The sequence below is a fragment of the Oncorhynchus nerka genome, linkage group LG23, assembly GCF_034236695.1.
Source record: "Oncorhynchus nerka isolate Pitt River linkage group LG23, Oner_Uvic_2.0, whole genome shotgun sequence".
Classification (NCBI taxonomy): domain Eukaryota; kingdom Metazoa; phylum Chordata; class Actinopteri; order Salmoniformes; family Salmonidae; genus Oncorhynchus; species Oncorhynchus nerka.
Window position 1 is genome coordinate 49146821 of NC_088418.1, and position 16018 is coordinate 49162838.

Below are 16018 nucleotides of genomic sequence, written 5' to 3' on the forward strand. Positions count from 1 at the left end.
TGTGTGTGTCCGTGTGTACCAGCCATGCAAAGGGTAGGGTTGATGACAGGGGTACTTATCGGTTCAGCCAACAGAACAATCCCAGCTCTTGATTTCGTGAAGAGTTGGAGAGGTGTGCTCACTGCTACCTGCTAGTAATGTCTTTGAGAAACACACAGGCACACTGAAGACTTCAGAGCTCACTGCTATCCTATTTCAGCTCATATCCTGTCTGTGACAAGGACATATGGACAAGGACATCATTCTATCTGAACGCACAGCAGCCTACTGCGAGCTATCGTAGATTTCACAGAGAAATACAAATTCTCTGCCGTTCATTTCATTCCAATAACAGAAACCACAAGGGACTACAAGTTGTGGAATAGGACAATCTTCCAGTGAGTACAGTCACCTATACCTCACAATCAGAAGGCTACAATGGCAGCCTCTCCAGTGATTGGATCCTTTGTGGCTGCGGACTATGCAGTCTTTGCTCTGATGCTGCTGGTGTCTGCAGCCATCGGGGTGTACTATGCCATCGTCGGAAGGGGCCAGAGCAGCTCCAGAGAGTTTCTGATGGGGGGCCAGAGTATGACAGCCGTACCTGTGGCTCTGTCCCTGACTGCCAGCTTCATGTCGGCTATCACAGTGCTTTCCACCCCAGCCGAGGTGTACCGATACGGGGCAAGCTACGGCCTCTTCAGCCTCTCCTATGTGCTGGTGGTGGTGGTCAGCTCAGAGGTCTTCCTCCCTGTCTTCTACAGGCTGGGCATCACAAGTACCTATGAGGTTAGAATCAATCCACCCTGTTGAGTTGATTTGTGTTCTATTCAATTCAACAGAAATTGTATAACATGTTTGGTAGAGATTAGCCAGATGAATTGCAATGCACATTCTAAGCAATTCTAAATCCCTGAAATTAATATCTTGGGGGTCACAAAGTATTGTTCAAAGTGACCAATTGACAAATGCAATATATTCAGGAAATAAAATACTGACCTAATTTTGTAATCTTTCTATAAAACAAACAGACTGCTGTTACAGGTAAAATCATAGTAGTCACGGCTCCATTGCTTAATATCTCTGCACCTGTCCATTCCTTAGTCATGTTGAGATGCTGATGGTGAGATTACGATTGTGATTCAAACAGCTAAAATATGGGTCCGTGTTTTATCTTCATTAGCTGACTGAATCATCCTCTTACTGACTGCACTCTTTGCTTCGTCTTTTGGGCATCACACATGAATTCATGTCACTGTCCTGTCCATGGGAAATGTAACAGAAATGTGTCCTATTTCTTTTTTTCTCCTCGTGGTCATCATTCTGCAGTATCTGGAGATACGGTTCAACAGAGCCACGCGTCTGTTGGGGACAGTGATGTTCATTGTTCAGACTGTGAGTTCCTTATCACAACACTCTCCCACTCCATATTATGAATTACATGAATATATGAGAACAACCCTTGTGCTACAGGTGATTATAAGAGCCACCATGTGTTATGTCTCTCTGTCTCACAGATACTCTACACAGGAATAGTCATTTATGCTCCAGCTCTGGCATTAAACCAAGGTGCAGTAGTCTCTAAAAGTCATGAAAGATTTTTTCATTTTGTGCCCCATCGGCATTGAGTGCACTTGAAACCACTCCTCTGCTCAATGATGTCCCTCTCTCTCTCTTTTTCCTCCTCTCTCCAGTGACTGGGATGGATCTCTGGGGTGCTGTCATTTCAACAGGAGTGGTTTGCACCTTTTACTGCACTATGGTACTGGACAGGCAGTGATGTCAATAAATAATGCTGTAAACATAATTTTTTATGTGACATTTATTTGATCAACATTTACTCCCTGATATAAGGGAAATACAGATGGGGGTTAGATTGAGACTTGATTTGTGTAGCACTGTGGTGACCTTTGCGGTGACCTTTAAACCATGTATGTAACACGGCTGTGGTGTGTATTGTGACAGGGCGGTCTGAAGGCGGTGGTGTGGACGGACGTGTTCCAGGTGGGCATCATGGTGGCAGGCTTCCTGTCTGTCATCATCAGAGCCGTGGTCCTGCAGGGAGGAGTCTCCAACATCCTCAACCACGCAGAGCTCGGAGGACGACTCAACTTCTGGGAGTGAGTGGATTGTCATGTAGATTATAGATGTAAAAGAGTAGGAGAAGATCTGCACCTGGACTTTGCGCAGTATGTTGGCGCAAAATATAAGACATTGCAAATGTCTGAATCTCTCTCTTTTTCTCTCTCGCTCTCTGTCTCTCCTTTATAGCTTTGATGCTAGTCCACTGAGGAGGCACACCTTCTGGACAATCACGTTTGGAGGCACGTTTGTCTGGACCAGTATCTATGGGATCAACCAAGCCCAGGTGCAGAGATACATCTCTTGCAAATCCATGACTCACGCCAAAATGTGAGTCATCATCTTCCTGGAAGCATAGAGTAGAGCATGAAGATCTAATTCCTGTTTCTCCCCAGTGTTTAAAGTGGAACTGACAGCATTTTAGCAACATGAAATCTTATTCAAATGTGTTGATTTTTGACACACACAAAAGAAATCTGGCAAGTGAGCACTAACATATGGTTATTTTAATGTTCATACATTCTTAGAATGTTTGGGAATCACGTATAGTAAGGCATTTATGACAGCCGGCCGTGACCGGGAGACCCATGAAGCGGTGCACAATTGGCCCAGTGTCATCTGGGTTAGGGGAGGGTTTGGCCGGCCTGGATTTCCTTGTCCCATCGCGCTCTGCCAACTCCTTGTGGCGGTCTGGGCGCCAACAAGCTGACTTCGTTTGCCAGCTGGACGATGTTTCCTCTGACACATTGAAGCTGTCTTCCGGGTAAGCGAGCAGTGTGTCAAGAAGCCGTGTTTTGGAGGACGCGTGGCTCTCGACCTTCGCCTCTCCCGAGTCAGTACGGGACTTGCAGCGATGGGACAAGACTGTAACTACCAATTAGGGGTAGACTGTAACTACCAACTACAAATTAGGGGTAAATAGACACTGCAGTAAATCAAATATAATATAAACGACTGTCTCGTCCAAGTCTACACACACCGGTGCGCTATAGCAAATCAGAGCTATGGTAGGGCTGTGTACAAACAAGCCATTTGAGTAAAAGTCTGAAAGTATTTGGTTATAAATATACTTAAGTATCAAAAGTAAACCAGATGGTACTATTGTCTTGTTTTTTAATTTAGGGATAGCTAGGGACACACTCCAACACATGTAATTTACAACAACAAAACACATTTGTGTTTAGTGAGTCCACCAGACCAGAGGCAGTAGGGATGACCGTGGATGTGAATTGGACCATTTTCCTGTAACGAGTACTTTTGCATGTCATGGAAAATGTTTGGTGTAAAAAGTACATGATTTCCTTTAGGAATGTACTGAAGTAAAAGTAAAAGTAGTCAAACAATATAAATAGCAAAGTACAGATAACCCAAAAAACTACTTAACTAGTAATTTAAAGTATTTCCACTTAAGTACTTTACACCACTGGTGTTTACAGGCAGTTGCAACAGCGCAACAATATCAACAACTAATGCTAGCCAGAGCAAGATTAGCTCAAATGTAACGAAGGAACATTAGATAAACCCTCTCAAACCTTTTCAGATAGTTGGCCGCCAAAATTGCACTGATAAACGATGGGGAAGTTGAAGCCTATTCATCTTTCTGATAACAAAAACTCTCTCTCCCCATTCTCTCAATCTTTCTATCTTTTTTCTCTCTATCCCCTCTTTCTGTCACTCTCTCTCTCTCTCTCTCTCTCTCTCTCTCTCTCTCTTCTCTTCTCTTCCCAGGTCTCTCTACATAAACCTATTAGGACTGTGGGTCATCATGCTGTGTTCTGTGTTTGCGGGGCTGTGTCTGTACTCCGTCTACAAGCACTGTGACCCTTGGACAGCAGGCATGGTGTCAGCGCCAGATCAGGTTGAGGACACGAACCAGGAAATAACACTTTAATAAGGACCGCAGGTTGACGTTTATTGGGATGAGTCTTGTCCTGGAGGCAGAACTGAGCTATTACTGCTAGATTGGCCAGGTTAGGGTTAGGTAGATTTTATGACAGATTTTGTGGTTGTGTCAGGTAGTGACCCCTCTGCAGAGCTGCCTCCAGAACAAGATTCAAGACAAAAAAAACATTAACCTGTATAAATACCAGGCACTGTGTCGTGTAAATTTGCTGTATTACCAAATCATGAGAGAGCAAACCACACACAAGTCAGAGTTATCATAAAGTCCATCTTTAATTATATGAGCTTCACCATAGCCCTGTGACGCTCAGATCAATTCAGTGTCTATAAATGAATTCTCTGAGAGTGCTTACAAAACAGTTCCTAGTATCATTTACTGTATAGCCAAGACACACATAGCCAGACAGCATTGGCTATAAATGATCGTTCAGTTTGGTCTCCTAAACCGAAGTTCTTATCTCATTCTTGGTACCACTTAGAACCAAAACATTACCCCATCCAATGGCATATATCAATTGTCAATTCTAGACACTCCCATCAAAAATACAACCCCTCCTGGACAAGCTCACGGAGAGAAGAGTGAGCCTCTAGGTCAAGATAAGGGCAACCTCAGAGGGAACATACAATGGTTCCAGACACTGCCATCCTCCTCTCCCCAATGGGAAAAGTAGGGAGTGACTGGCACACATACATTGTGGAGCCAAGAGATAATTGGTTCCCCCTCAATCATTCCTTCACATGGTTTAAAAGATACGTTTACATATGAAGACAAGCCTGACCTCTCCCCTCACTGGGGCCCAAGTAACTTTTTTCCCACATAAGCATACTTATGAAAATGGATAAAACATCTTATTTATCAATGTTACCTAAAGGATTCTGATTCTGCTACCACAACTGTCAATATTACTATTCTGCCAGACTGCCACTTTCTGGATATATTTTTTTTATCAGTTTCAACTGATAACATTAACAGCCACTAGGTGTAACCACCTTAAACATTCTTTTGTGGTAAAACTTTTTTTTCCCCCGCATCGGCCATACATCCAGATTGTTCCCAGGAAAATATCTCAAATAACCCAAACCCAGGGGTACCACTCAGATAGTCACTGACCATTGACCACGCCCTTTTTCTCTGTACAGCTGATGCCATATATGGTGATGGACATCCTGAGAGACTACCCTGGACTGCCAGGATTGTTTGTGGCTGCAGCCTACAGTGGGACTCTAAGGTGACTATTCCCATCTAATACTTATACTGTATGTCAAACTTGATCTTACTTTTGATTATAGCTTCTGTTTATAATGTTAATATGTAACATTATGTTATATGTCTACTAGATTAAGTGTCCTTTTGTTACTATTTGTGCTGCATTCAATATCTCAAGGTTCATAATATCACTACTATGATTTAATATTTACTCTCGCAGCCTATGGTGGGGCATAAAGATGACTATTTCCATAGCACTCACGCACACTGTATGTTATATTTCTGGATAAATAATAGCACTATATTTGCTCTCTCTTGTCCACAGTACGGTATCGTCCAGTGTCAATGCTCTGGCTGCCGTGACTATTGAAGACCTGATCAAGCCGTACATACACATGTCAGAGAAACACCTGTCCTGGACCTCTAAAGGCCTTAGTGAGTGTATAATATCAATACGTGTCTTTGCTGTTAAGCAGAGCGACACAGGGGAACCCAAGAGCAGTCTCAGATGAGGAAACAGGGATGAATGAACCAAAATATTTATTGTTACACAGGGAGATATGGAGTGCAGATCCGGGGAAGATCGGGATGAGTTCCAGAAAAACAAAATGTGGAGACGGAGGTTGGACTTAGCTGAGTAGAACAGGGGAAACAGGTCCCGAGGGGAATCCAAGGTAGTGGTGGGGAGTCAAATCCAGAGCAAGGTAGTTGGGTGGTGAAATGTGGAACGGGAGACAGGAGCCAGAGGTAAACTGCAATGAGAGTTTTCAACTCTCTAGAGACAGCAGGAGCGGTAGAGATACTCTTAATGATCGGCTATGAAAAGCCAACTGACATTTACTCCTGATGTGCTGACTTGTTGCACCCTCGACAACTACTGTGATTATTATTATTTGACCATGCTGGTCATTTATGAACATTTGAACATCTTGGCCATGTTCTGTTATAATCTCCACCCGGCACAGCCAGAAGAGGACTGGCCACCCCTCATAGCCTGGTTTCTTCCTAGGTTTTGGCCTTTCTAGGGAGTTTTTCCTAGCCACCGTGCTTCTACAACTGCATTGCTTGCTGTTTGGGGTTTTAGGCTGAGTTTCTGTACAGCACTTTGAGATATCAGCTGATGTAAGAAGGGCTATATAAATACATTTGATTGAGAGGATAAATGGTGTCAGGCAGGGAAACAGGCACAGCAGAGTTACAGGATCTTGAATAATCATAAATGGCTAGAATCATGAACTGACTGAGCAGAGATTACAATCTGGCAGAGCAGAAGTGGCAGGACTGAGTATTTGTAGAGGTCTTGATTATGGAACGAGTTGCATCTGGTAGGGATCTGCTCTGACTCCAGCACACCTGTCTCCAACCAGGAAGAGGGAGAGAATGTACAGGGGGAGTAACTGCAGGTCAAGAATACACTGGATGAACACCAGAGGGCATAGCCGGAGCAGATGTGACATTTGCATTTACCACAGAACTCAGAAAGCTATATTCATGTTTGATGATATATTTTTCTTCTTATTGATATATTCTTGCTGATATTAGAAATGAATAAACCATGATTTATCATGATTTTAACTGCTATCCCTATGCACCATTCTAGGCTTTCTGTATGGGGCTCTCTGTATTGGAATGGCTGGCATAGCCTCACTCATGGGAAGTCTGCTGCAGGTATGCGATACAACAAAAGGAGTATGTCCTTCTACATAAAATATGTTGTGTTGAGGTATGCAACTCTAAAAATATGTCTCTGTCTCCCCATGTAGGCAGTTATCAGTATCTTTGGGATCATCGGAGGGCCTTTACTGGGGCTCTTCTCACTGGGGATCCTCTGTCCATACGCCAATGCCACAGTCAGTACAGTCTCTTTAACAAAAGCAGGATTATAAGCATGCAACCAATCTAACCGTTAGCTAATCTAGCTGAACGTTTATGTTGAAGTGCTGATGTGTTATTTCTGTGTGTTCTGTGCTGCAGGGGGGCTTGGCTGGTCTGCTCTCTGGGCTGGTTATGTCTCTGTGGGTGGGGATAGGGGCCCAGTTTTACCCTCCTCTACCAGAGCAGAGTAGGCCTCTGGGTCTGACCACACATGGCTGTAACTTCACAACCGCAGCCGATGCGTTCAACTGGACCACATCCCCAACAGAACCAAGCCTATACACTACAGTACTACAGCAAAATACAGCAGATAGGTACGTTGTGGGCTTCAGTATCTTTCGTTAAGGACAGGACCGACTTTTTCGGTAGGGAACAAGTATATTGATATGGGCACAGTTAAAACAATTATTCAGTTAGAAATGTACTGTAGAACAGGAATCATTTTGTCATGTTAGAATAGCGAACTGCATCAGCTGTAAACAATATATGCAATGTTATAACTGTTGGATGCCACTATGTTTGTCTCCCCTGCAGACCCATCCTGGCTGATAACTGGTACTCCCTGTCCTATCTCTACTTCAGTCCTATTGGGACACTTACAACACTGGCTGTTGGACTGGTGGTCAGTCTACTTTCAGGTACTCTTCCCCAAATGGTAGTGTTGCTTCTTACCATATTACATGTTGTGTCTAATTAACATGTTTTTTTTAAACACTAAAATGTGTCTCTTTCCAGGGGGTATGAAGTTGAAGTTGGAACCAAGGGTGACTTTGATGAAAGAAGATACAATGTTATTTTGCTTTTACAAGCTCTTTAAAGAAAGGGTAAGTGATATGAGTGTTTCAATAAATAACCTCCAAGACGTTCTCTCTCTTTCAACCACTTTCCTGTATTCATTTAGCTCTCATCCATACCTAGGCCATGAGACGAGCAGGAAAGCTGGACCTCACAAAAAACAGAGAGAGCAAACGTGGAAGCAATAACCCCGGCTTTTGCAATGTCCACGAATTGGATTTCACAAAGAGCACTCTTCCTACTTAACATACTGATAAAACCATGACTTTAACAGTTGCTCTTTCTTCTCATACTTCTCCCTCCGCAGTGCCGCTGTTTTTCACGTGACTCATGAATGTCCTGACAGATTGTATCAATATCTCATCTATATCCTCATATTTCTATATACAGTGTCTTCAGAAAGTATTTTATTCCACACTTTTTGTTACAGCCTGAATCCCCCCCCCCCCAAATCCTCAACCATCTACACACAATACCCCACAATGACAAAGTAAAAACTTGTTTTTTGAAAAGTTAGCAAAATTTTTGAAAATGAAATACAGAAATATCTCATTTACATAAGTATTCACACCCCTGAGTCAATACATTTTAGAATCACCTTTGGTGGGGATTACAGCTGTGTGTCTTTCAGGGTAAGTCTCTAAGAGCTTTGCACATCTGGATTGTACAATATTTGCCAATTATTATTTTTTGCGGTTCTTCAAGCGCTGTGCCACATTTTTTGCAGTATTACTTTAGTGCCTTGTTGCAAACAGGATGCATTTAAAAAAAAAAACATTTTATTCTGTACAGGCTTCCTGCTTTTCACTATTTCAATTAGGTTAGTATTGTGGAGTAATTACAATGTTGCTGATCCATCCTGTTTTCTCTTATCATAGCTTTTAAACTCAGGTTTAAACCGTTTAAAGTCACCACTGGCCTCATGGTGAAATCCCTGAGCGGTTTCCTTCCTCTCCGGCAACTGAGTTAGGAAGGACACCTTTATCTTTGTACTGACTGGGTGTACTGATACACCCTCCAAAGTGTCATTAAAAACTTCACCATTCTCAAAGGGATAGTCAATGTCAGATTTTGTTTTATATACCAATAGGTCCCCTTCTTTGTGAGGCATTGGTAAACCTCTCGTCTTTGCGGTTGAATCTGTGTTTGAAATTCACTGCTGGACTGAGGGACCTTACAGATAATTGTATGTGTGGGGTACAGAGAGGAGGTAGTCCCAAAAAATCATTTTAAACACTATTACTGCACACAGAATCCATGCAACGTATGTGATTTTTACTCAACTTATATAGGCGTGTCATAACAAAGGGGTTGAATACTTACTGACTCAAGACATGACATCTTTATTTTTAATGAATCTGTTCACTTCAAAGATAATTCCATTGACATTATAGGGTAATTCCATTGACATTATAGGGTAATTTCTGTAGCCCACTGACAAACAAATCTAAATGTAATACATTTTAAATGCAGGCTGTAACACAACAAAATGTGGAAAAAGGCAATGGGTGTGAATACTTTCTGAAGGTACTGTATGTAGTAGCCTACATCACATTGACTTGAAAAGACACGTAAAGTTAGGATTGTTAAAAATGAAATATCTTTGACTTGACTTACGTTTCTCATTTATTTCAAAAATAGGACTATCAGTGTTGTACATTTAAAATAAACATTCATTGGTAATAGCCGTGTCTCATTTATATAATTAAATTACATTGTACACGCTATCAATACATTCTATCATGTATTATTTACAATTATGTACACGAGAGAACTGTAGTCATTTGAACTGTCTGAAGTCATTTGGTGGATGTCATTCCACAGCTCGAGGTGGGTGGCAAGTGTAGTTCATAACACTTGTCTGTAATATATACCTAACATTTGTGTTTAATTAAGGACGTTTGTGTTGCTAATAACACTCTTGTTCAGGGACGGCTAAACTAAAACTTGCACACTGAAGATTCAGCCACCAAATAGCTAGGCTATCAGTCTACCGGTCTGCCTATATTCAGCACGGAGGACAATTCTTCTTCGTAGTAACGCTTCTTCATGGCTCTGTACTTCCTCAGATAGTACAGGGCCTCCAGTTCCTTGATCACAAACTCCCCACGGTCGACTAGCTTTTTGATCTCCTTAGGGTCTGTGACATCTTTGTTCTTCATAAAGGCACCCTTCAGACGTTCCCTGAAGTAGTCTGTGCCTTTGGGGTATTCCCGTCCCAAAAACAGGAGCTGTCAAGTGAAGAAGACACGTTACCAACGATAATTCCAGGCTTTGGGGATTGTTTTGGAAAGACAGCTAAATATTGCATGAGTGGAAGCCAATTTGGTGTGTGGGTAACAACGGTTGGGTGCATTGACCGCAGTCAGTGTTTAACTTACATTCTTGTACAGCTGTCTAACCTCACTCCTCAGAGGGTTGGCCATGTCCCTGCCTGAGACCGTAGCAGCCTTCACTACTGGGATGGAAGAAAAGGACAAAACATACAACAGGTGATTTAGCATACCGCAGCTGATTATGTAAAACAACAACAACAGCTCAGAAATGGGCATATGTCTGATTGCTGTCACACATCACATATCCTGTGAGCCTCACAATCTTAGCTGTGTCATGCATACATTTGAGCTTTACCTTGGTTCACTTAGCAGGTAGGTTAGTTAACATTGCAAATGGGCCACATTGCGACTAGGTCGCAAAGCGAATGATTAGTTAGCTGGCTAGATAATTGGCAGGTGCAATTCAACCAATAATTGCCTTTTGACATTGTGCTGGGAGACATACAAGTAACGTTATTTCTCCCAGCACAACAACGTCAACTGACAAGTCTTGTTCGAATCGTAGCTAAACTCCCTCGGTTATAAAAACATCCATTATGATTCATTCACACGATATAATCAATATTCCATTACATTATAATGTCCCTTGTCAATAAATCCTTGCAATTAAGTAGTGTCGATAGCTGGTTACTTCGCCCTTCGTCCACACGAGTTCAAATAGGAGTTAATAAACAACGCCGTAAATCTTTTTACATGTCGCAAACCATGGTATCTTGGACGCGAAGAGTTGACGGATATCCCAACAAGAGAAGATAGTAACCAACAAATGTTATTTAATTTTACCCATATAGCAAGCTAACCAGAGAGTTATACAATTAATATTGTGGTTAGGTTGATATGTTTACAAGCCAATTAGCTCGTTTTATAAATCGCCAGCTGTTACTAGCCAGAGTAAGTTAGATTACCAGTTAGTTAGCTAGATAGGACTCAAGGTGAGCAAGTGACTGCAAATCAGCTTCCTTTTACTACAAGCGTGCTGCACCGTCGGTGTTGTTTGTACTTTGCTTCTTTCAGCCTTATCTTGCTACAACTAAATATTATACAGGAGCGTCAAGTCTAGAACCAAAAGGCTCATTAATAGCTTCTACCCCCAAGCCATAAGACTGCTAAACAATTAATACAATCGCCACCGAACAATTTACATTGAACCCCCTCCCTTTTTGTACACTGCTGCTACTCGCTGTTTATTATCTATGTAGTCACTTTACCCCCACCTACATGTACAAATGACCTCAACTAACCTGTACCAGTGATGCCAATGACACAAAAACGATGTTCTCTGTCACACTGCCTGGCTGCAAAAGTGCATTGTGAGTGACGTCAGCAGCAAATGACAAATCATTGTTGTCTGACTGCAGCAGCAGTAGTACGGGTTCGACGAGCCAAACCCAATGAATATAGTTGGTCATGAACGTTTGATCTTGAACAAACTTGCAACGTCAATCAACATGTCTCAATCAAAATTGTACAGCCAGAAGTACAGAACAGAGTAGGAGTCTGTACCTGAACAAATGTCAAATCATATGTTTTGCAGAGATGGCCAGTCAATTTGAGTATTTTTTACATTGATTTTTTATTAAAAACAAATCAATACATAAAGCACATGAGGGAACACAAACATACATAGATTACAAACAATGGACAATCGAGCTAGGGTCGGGGCTGGGGGCGGAGCTAGGGGGTACAATATCACATTACAATTAAGGGACATGCATATACAGCTTTTTTGTTAGTAGAGCATTTAAGTCTTAAAATAAAGTTCCATTTCTTTTTGTAGGGTAAGAAAATGTGGTTTTCTGTTTGTAAATTTACATTTGTGTATATGAAATTTGGCCAAAAGAATAATGAAATTAATTACATAAAAATGTTTCAGCTTATTTCTATCATATGTTAAGAATCCTAACAGTACATCTCTCCACAATAGTGTAAAATCTTCATTAATGTGTTTAATTATAAACCTACTGATGTCTTGCCACAGTTTTCTTACATGTATACAATGCCAAAAAAGATGCAAAACTGTTTCTGGGTGGTCATTACAAAAGGAGCAATTTGAGTTGATGTTTTCCTTAAACTTCTTCATATAGTGGTTGGCAGGATAATGTTTATGAATCATTTTAAAGGAAACTTCCTTAATTTTGTTAACAAGTAGGTATGTGTGTGGCAACATCCAAACTTTTTTCCAACAGATATTATCAATAAATCCATTCCAATAAGGCATGACATAAGGTACAACATCCTGCTGAAACAAGGTTCGTATCGCTCTGTTGTTGAATGGACCAAAAGAGAAACAAATCTTTCCTACTGATGAGTCAACAGGGTCAATAGAAGGTAGGCTCTGAGGGTCAGGTCTTGACACGTTCCTGAATAACATAGCAACACCTGAGGGAATGGCATCTAAAACAATTGCAAAATCTTTAGGTGAGGATAGCTAATTGGCTAAACACCCTCGGTTATAAAAACAGTCATTTGCTTTATTATTAGTCGATTTATTCACACGATATAATTGAGTTTCGTTACATTATCGCTAGGCTCCCTTATCGATAAAATCCTCGCAGTGCTGTGCTGAACGCTATCTGTCTTGCTGAAAACTGGCTACATGGGAGCATTACGTCAAACAGCGCGTCGATTCCAGAGTCACTGAATCGGATTTGACTTTTCATAGAAGGTTAGGATAAGGTTAGAAAACTGGTTCATGGTTAGCTAAAATACATTTTGAAAAATGAACTTTTTACGTTAATTTGACGAACGTTGGATCCCGTCTAGCCATATCCGAATTACAGCTGTTTGAGGGACGAGCGTCGCATAGGAGTGACACGTTCTGAAGCGTTGCAGGCAGCCGACCGTGCAATGAGAATGGTGGACTGAATTTTCTGGACTTTACTACTTTAAATGATACTTTTAAGATCAATTGGATAAAACAATTCCTAAGAAGACGCACTTCTATCTGGAATTGTATTCCTCATCATATCTTCTCTACTTTTGGTGGCCTTAACTTCATGTTGTTTTGCAATTATAATATTGACAAAGTTCCAGTGAAACTTTCTGCTTTTCATCGACAGGTTTTCTTGTCATGGTCCTTAATTTATAAACACAATTTTTCTCCACACAGATATTATATATGGAATAATCGGGATATATTGTATAAAAATACCTCTCTGCTTTTAGAATATTGGTTCCGAAATAATATCCTATTGGTGAGCCAACTGGTAAATGCAGAGGGTCTTTCACTCAATTATAAAGAATTCTTATCACTTTACAAGGTCCCTGTAACACCTAAAGATTTTGCAATTGTTTTAGATGCCATTCCCTCAGGTGTTGCTATGTTATTCAGGAACATGTCAAGACCTGACCCTCAGAGCCTACCTTCTGTTGACCCTGTTGACTCATCAGTAGGAAAGATTTGTTTCTCTTTTGGTCCATTCAACAACAGAGCGATACGAACCTTGTTTCAGCAGGATGTTGTACCTTATTGGAATGGAGTTATTGATAATATCTGTTGGAAAAAAGTTTGGATGTTGCCAAACACATACCTACTTTTTAACAAAATTAAGGAAGTTTCCTTTAAAATGATTCAGAAACATTATCCTGCCAACCACTATATGAAGAAGTTTAAGGAAAACATCAACTCAAATTGCTCCTTTTGTAATGACCACCCAGAAACAGTTTTGCATCTTTTTTGGCATTGTATGCATGTAAGAAAACTGTGGCAAGACATCAGTAGGTTTATAATTGAACACATTTAAGAAGATTTTACACTATTGTGGAGAGATGTACTGTTTGGATTCTTTACATACAATAGAAATAAGCGGAATCATTTTTATGTAATTAATTTCATTATTCTTTTGGCCAAATTTCATGTACACAAATGTAAATTTACAAACAGAAAACTACATTTTCGTACCCTACAAAAAGAAATTGAACTGTATTTTAAGACGGTTAAATGCTCTACTAACAAAAAAGCTGTTAGAATTGTAAGTATATGCATGTCCCTTAAGGTCCTTGTGTAATTGTAATGTGATATTGTACCCCCTAGCTCCGCCCCTAGCTCGATTGTCTATTGTTTGTAATCTATGTATGCTTGTGTTCCCTCATGTATTTTATGTATTGATTTGTTATTTTTAAAAAATTAAAAATTAACGTGCAAGCGACTGCCGACTGATTCCGGTTCATATGCAAATCTGAACTAGGAAACTCGGACATTTCCTACTTGTTGATTCGTTGAATATAGTACTACAACCAGTTAGCACATCGGACTTGTTAGAGTTGTATAGTTTCAACTAGAACATGAACGCGGCATGACTGATCTACAAAGAACCTTGCGTCATAAATAACTACTCACTGGGAGCGTTTGAGTGGTAAGGCTAAATTAACCGACTGTAGAGGAAAGTCGCGGAGTGAAGTCGGGGGAGTCTGCGACAGCCGAAGGTCAGACACGAATCTGGTTTTCCAACAGCAACGCTCAGATTAATCTGTCAGTGTTGCCATTGTTTATACGTTTTTCTTTATAATGTCGAAATAAACATGTTTTCAAATAATACACTAACAAACTGACATCATGTGTGTACTGTACATTGTACAATCAATTAGTGTGAGGGCCTCACATCACATGAATTTATCCACTGTATACATTAATCATGGCAAAATTGGTTCCTGATTCAATTATTTTCTTTGGTTACTTTTGCACGAGTAAAAAAACAACTAATAATTGGTTAACAATGTACAGTAGCTGTCTACAATACAGGCAATGGCTGCAGGATGAAATTGGCGAAGAGCAACTGCAGAAACTTGCAGTGGACTTCAGTCAAAACGTCATGATCACATGACAAGTTGGACAATTTTTATTGCAACACACTTTGGTCACCGACTTGACAAAGTGATTGGCTCGAACGCGCCCATTATTATTTGTAGTCAGTCAGTTCAAGAGCATAAAACGGTGTTGTATCATGGTTAAATTGGTTAAATTTCAGTCACGACTCGCCTTTAAAGCTGGCTGCAATGTCAAATGCACCCAGTCAGTCAGTTATAATTTACCCAATGGGTAAAATAATTGGCTCATTCGACATTGAAGCCGACTTTAAAGGCGAGTTGAGACTTGACTGATCTACAAATCACCTTGCATCCTAAATAACTACACAATATTATTTGTAGATCAGTGGAGGCTGGTGGGCGGCACTATAGTAGGACGGGCTCATTATAATGGCTGGAATGGAATGAAATCAAACACGTTAAACATATGGAAACCACGTTTGACTCTGTTCCATTTCTTCCATTCCAGCCATTACAATGAGCCCATCCTTCTATAGCTCCTCCCATCAGCCTCCACTGTTGTAGATCAGTCAGTCAGTCCCAATTTACCCATGTTACATCACAGTTCTGACGCTCTCAAACACAGCCACAATGTAATTGTGTATTTAATCCTCTATGAAAACCAAATGGTCCAAACATAATGTCTCTACCATAATCCATTCAAAAGTTATTTAAGTTTTTACCCTTGTAGGATGGACAGAATTTGGGTAACTACTGTAAATCAATGGAGGCCAGAGAAAAAAAGCAGTCAAAAATCCTAGAGAGATTTACCCGGTTACCAAAACGTCACACCAGGGTAAGCCTACACAAAACACGACCCTTATTTTAAGTGTTTCTAAGATCCCCTATGGGAAAAATGATTGGAACCATTTCCCTGTTTGACCGCTAGCTTTTATGGGTATTATGACTCATACTATGGTACTCTGTTAGGTGATTTCTTTCCTTCTCAGCTGTCTATCATGGACTCCTGGTTTCAGCCAATCGGTGTGCCCGAATGGACATTTGGACTCTGGCCCTTCCCACTCTAGCTCAGAGT

General features: G+C 40.8%; 2 protein-coding genes across 5 annotated transcripts; one reads left to right on the forward strand and one right to left on the reverse strand.

Moving 5' to 3' along the window:
- The first annotated feature begins 138 nt into the window (after positions 1-138).
- LOC115106255 (sodium-coupled monocarboxylate transporter 1-like) lies at positions 139-10051 on the forward strand. Its single transcript, XM_029628823.2, has 15 exons — positions 139-768; positions 1309-1374; positions 1497-1548; positions 1674-1741; positions 1945-2099; positions 2251-2391; positions 3790-3919; positions 5104-5192; positions 5496-5605; positions 6771-6838; positions 6934-7020; positions 7145-7359; positions 7580-7683; positions 7781-7869; positions 7964-10051. The coding sequence occupies exons 1-15, from the start codon at positions 418-420 to the stop codon at positions 8084-8086; spliced, it is 1848 nt and encodes a 615-aa protein (XP_029484683.1). The 5' UTR covers positions 139-417; the 3' UTR covers positions 8087-10051.
- LOC115106983 (electron transfer flavoprotein regulatory factor 1) lies at positions 9164-11525 on the reverse strand. 4 transcript variants are annotated; one of them, XM_029630251.2, is made up of 3 exons: positions 11418-11525; positions 10222-10298; positions 9164-10071 (listed from the first exon to the last, which is right to left on the reverse strand). In XM_029630251.2, exons 2-3 carry the CDS (start codon positions 10264-10266, stop codon positions 9826-9828), a joined length of 291 nt encoding a protein of 96 aa, XP_029486111.1. In that variant the 5' UTR covers positions 10267-10298; positions 11418-11525; the 3' UTR covers positions 9164-9825. The 4 variants fall into 4 exon arrangements, with proteins under 4 accessions (XP_029486111.1, XP_029486113.1, XP_029486112.1 ...); XM_029630253.2 differs by having other exon boundaries at positions 10222-10295; positions 11418-11508; XM_029630252.2 differs by lacking the exon at positions 11418-11525 and adding an exon at positions 10750-10976 and having other exon boundaries at positions 10222-10295.
- Between the last annotated feature and the right edge of the window lie 4493 nt (positions 11526-16018).

Excerpts from the sequence above, each read along its gene's own strand:
- LOC115106983 (XM_029630251.2), bottom strand. The coding sequence starts at position 10,266 with ATGGCCAACCCTCTGAGGAGTGAGGTTAGACAGCTGTACAAGAAT. Across the intron at positions 10,072-10,221 it reads TTAGACAGCTGTACAAGAAT|CTCCTGTTTTTGGGACGGGA; the intron begins GTAAGTTAAACA and ends TTCACTTGACAG.
- LOC115106255 (XM_029628823.2), top strand. The coding sequence starts at position 418 with ATGGCAGCCTCTCCAGTGATTGGATCCTTTGTGGCTGCGGACTATGCA. Across the intron at positions 5,606-6,770 it reads CTGGACCTCTAAAGGCCTTA|GCTTTCTGTATGGGGCTCTC; the intron begins GTGAGTGTATAA and ends GCACCATTCTAG. Across the intron at positions 7,684-7,780 it reads GGTGGTCAGTCTACTTTCAG|GGGGTATGAAGTTGAAGTTG; the intron begins GTACTCTTCCCC and ends GTCTCTTTCCAG.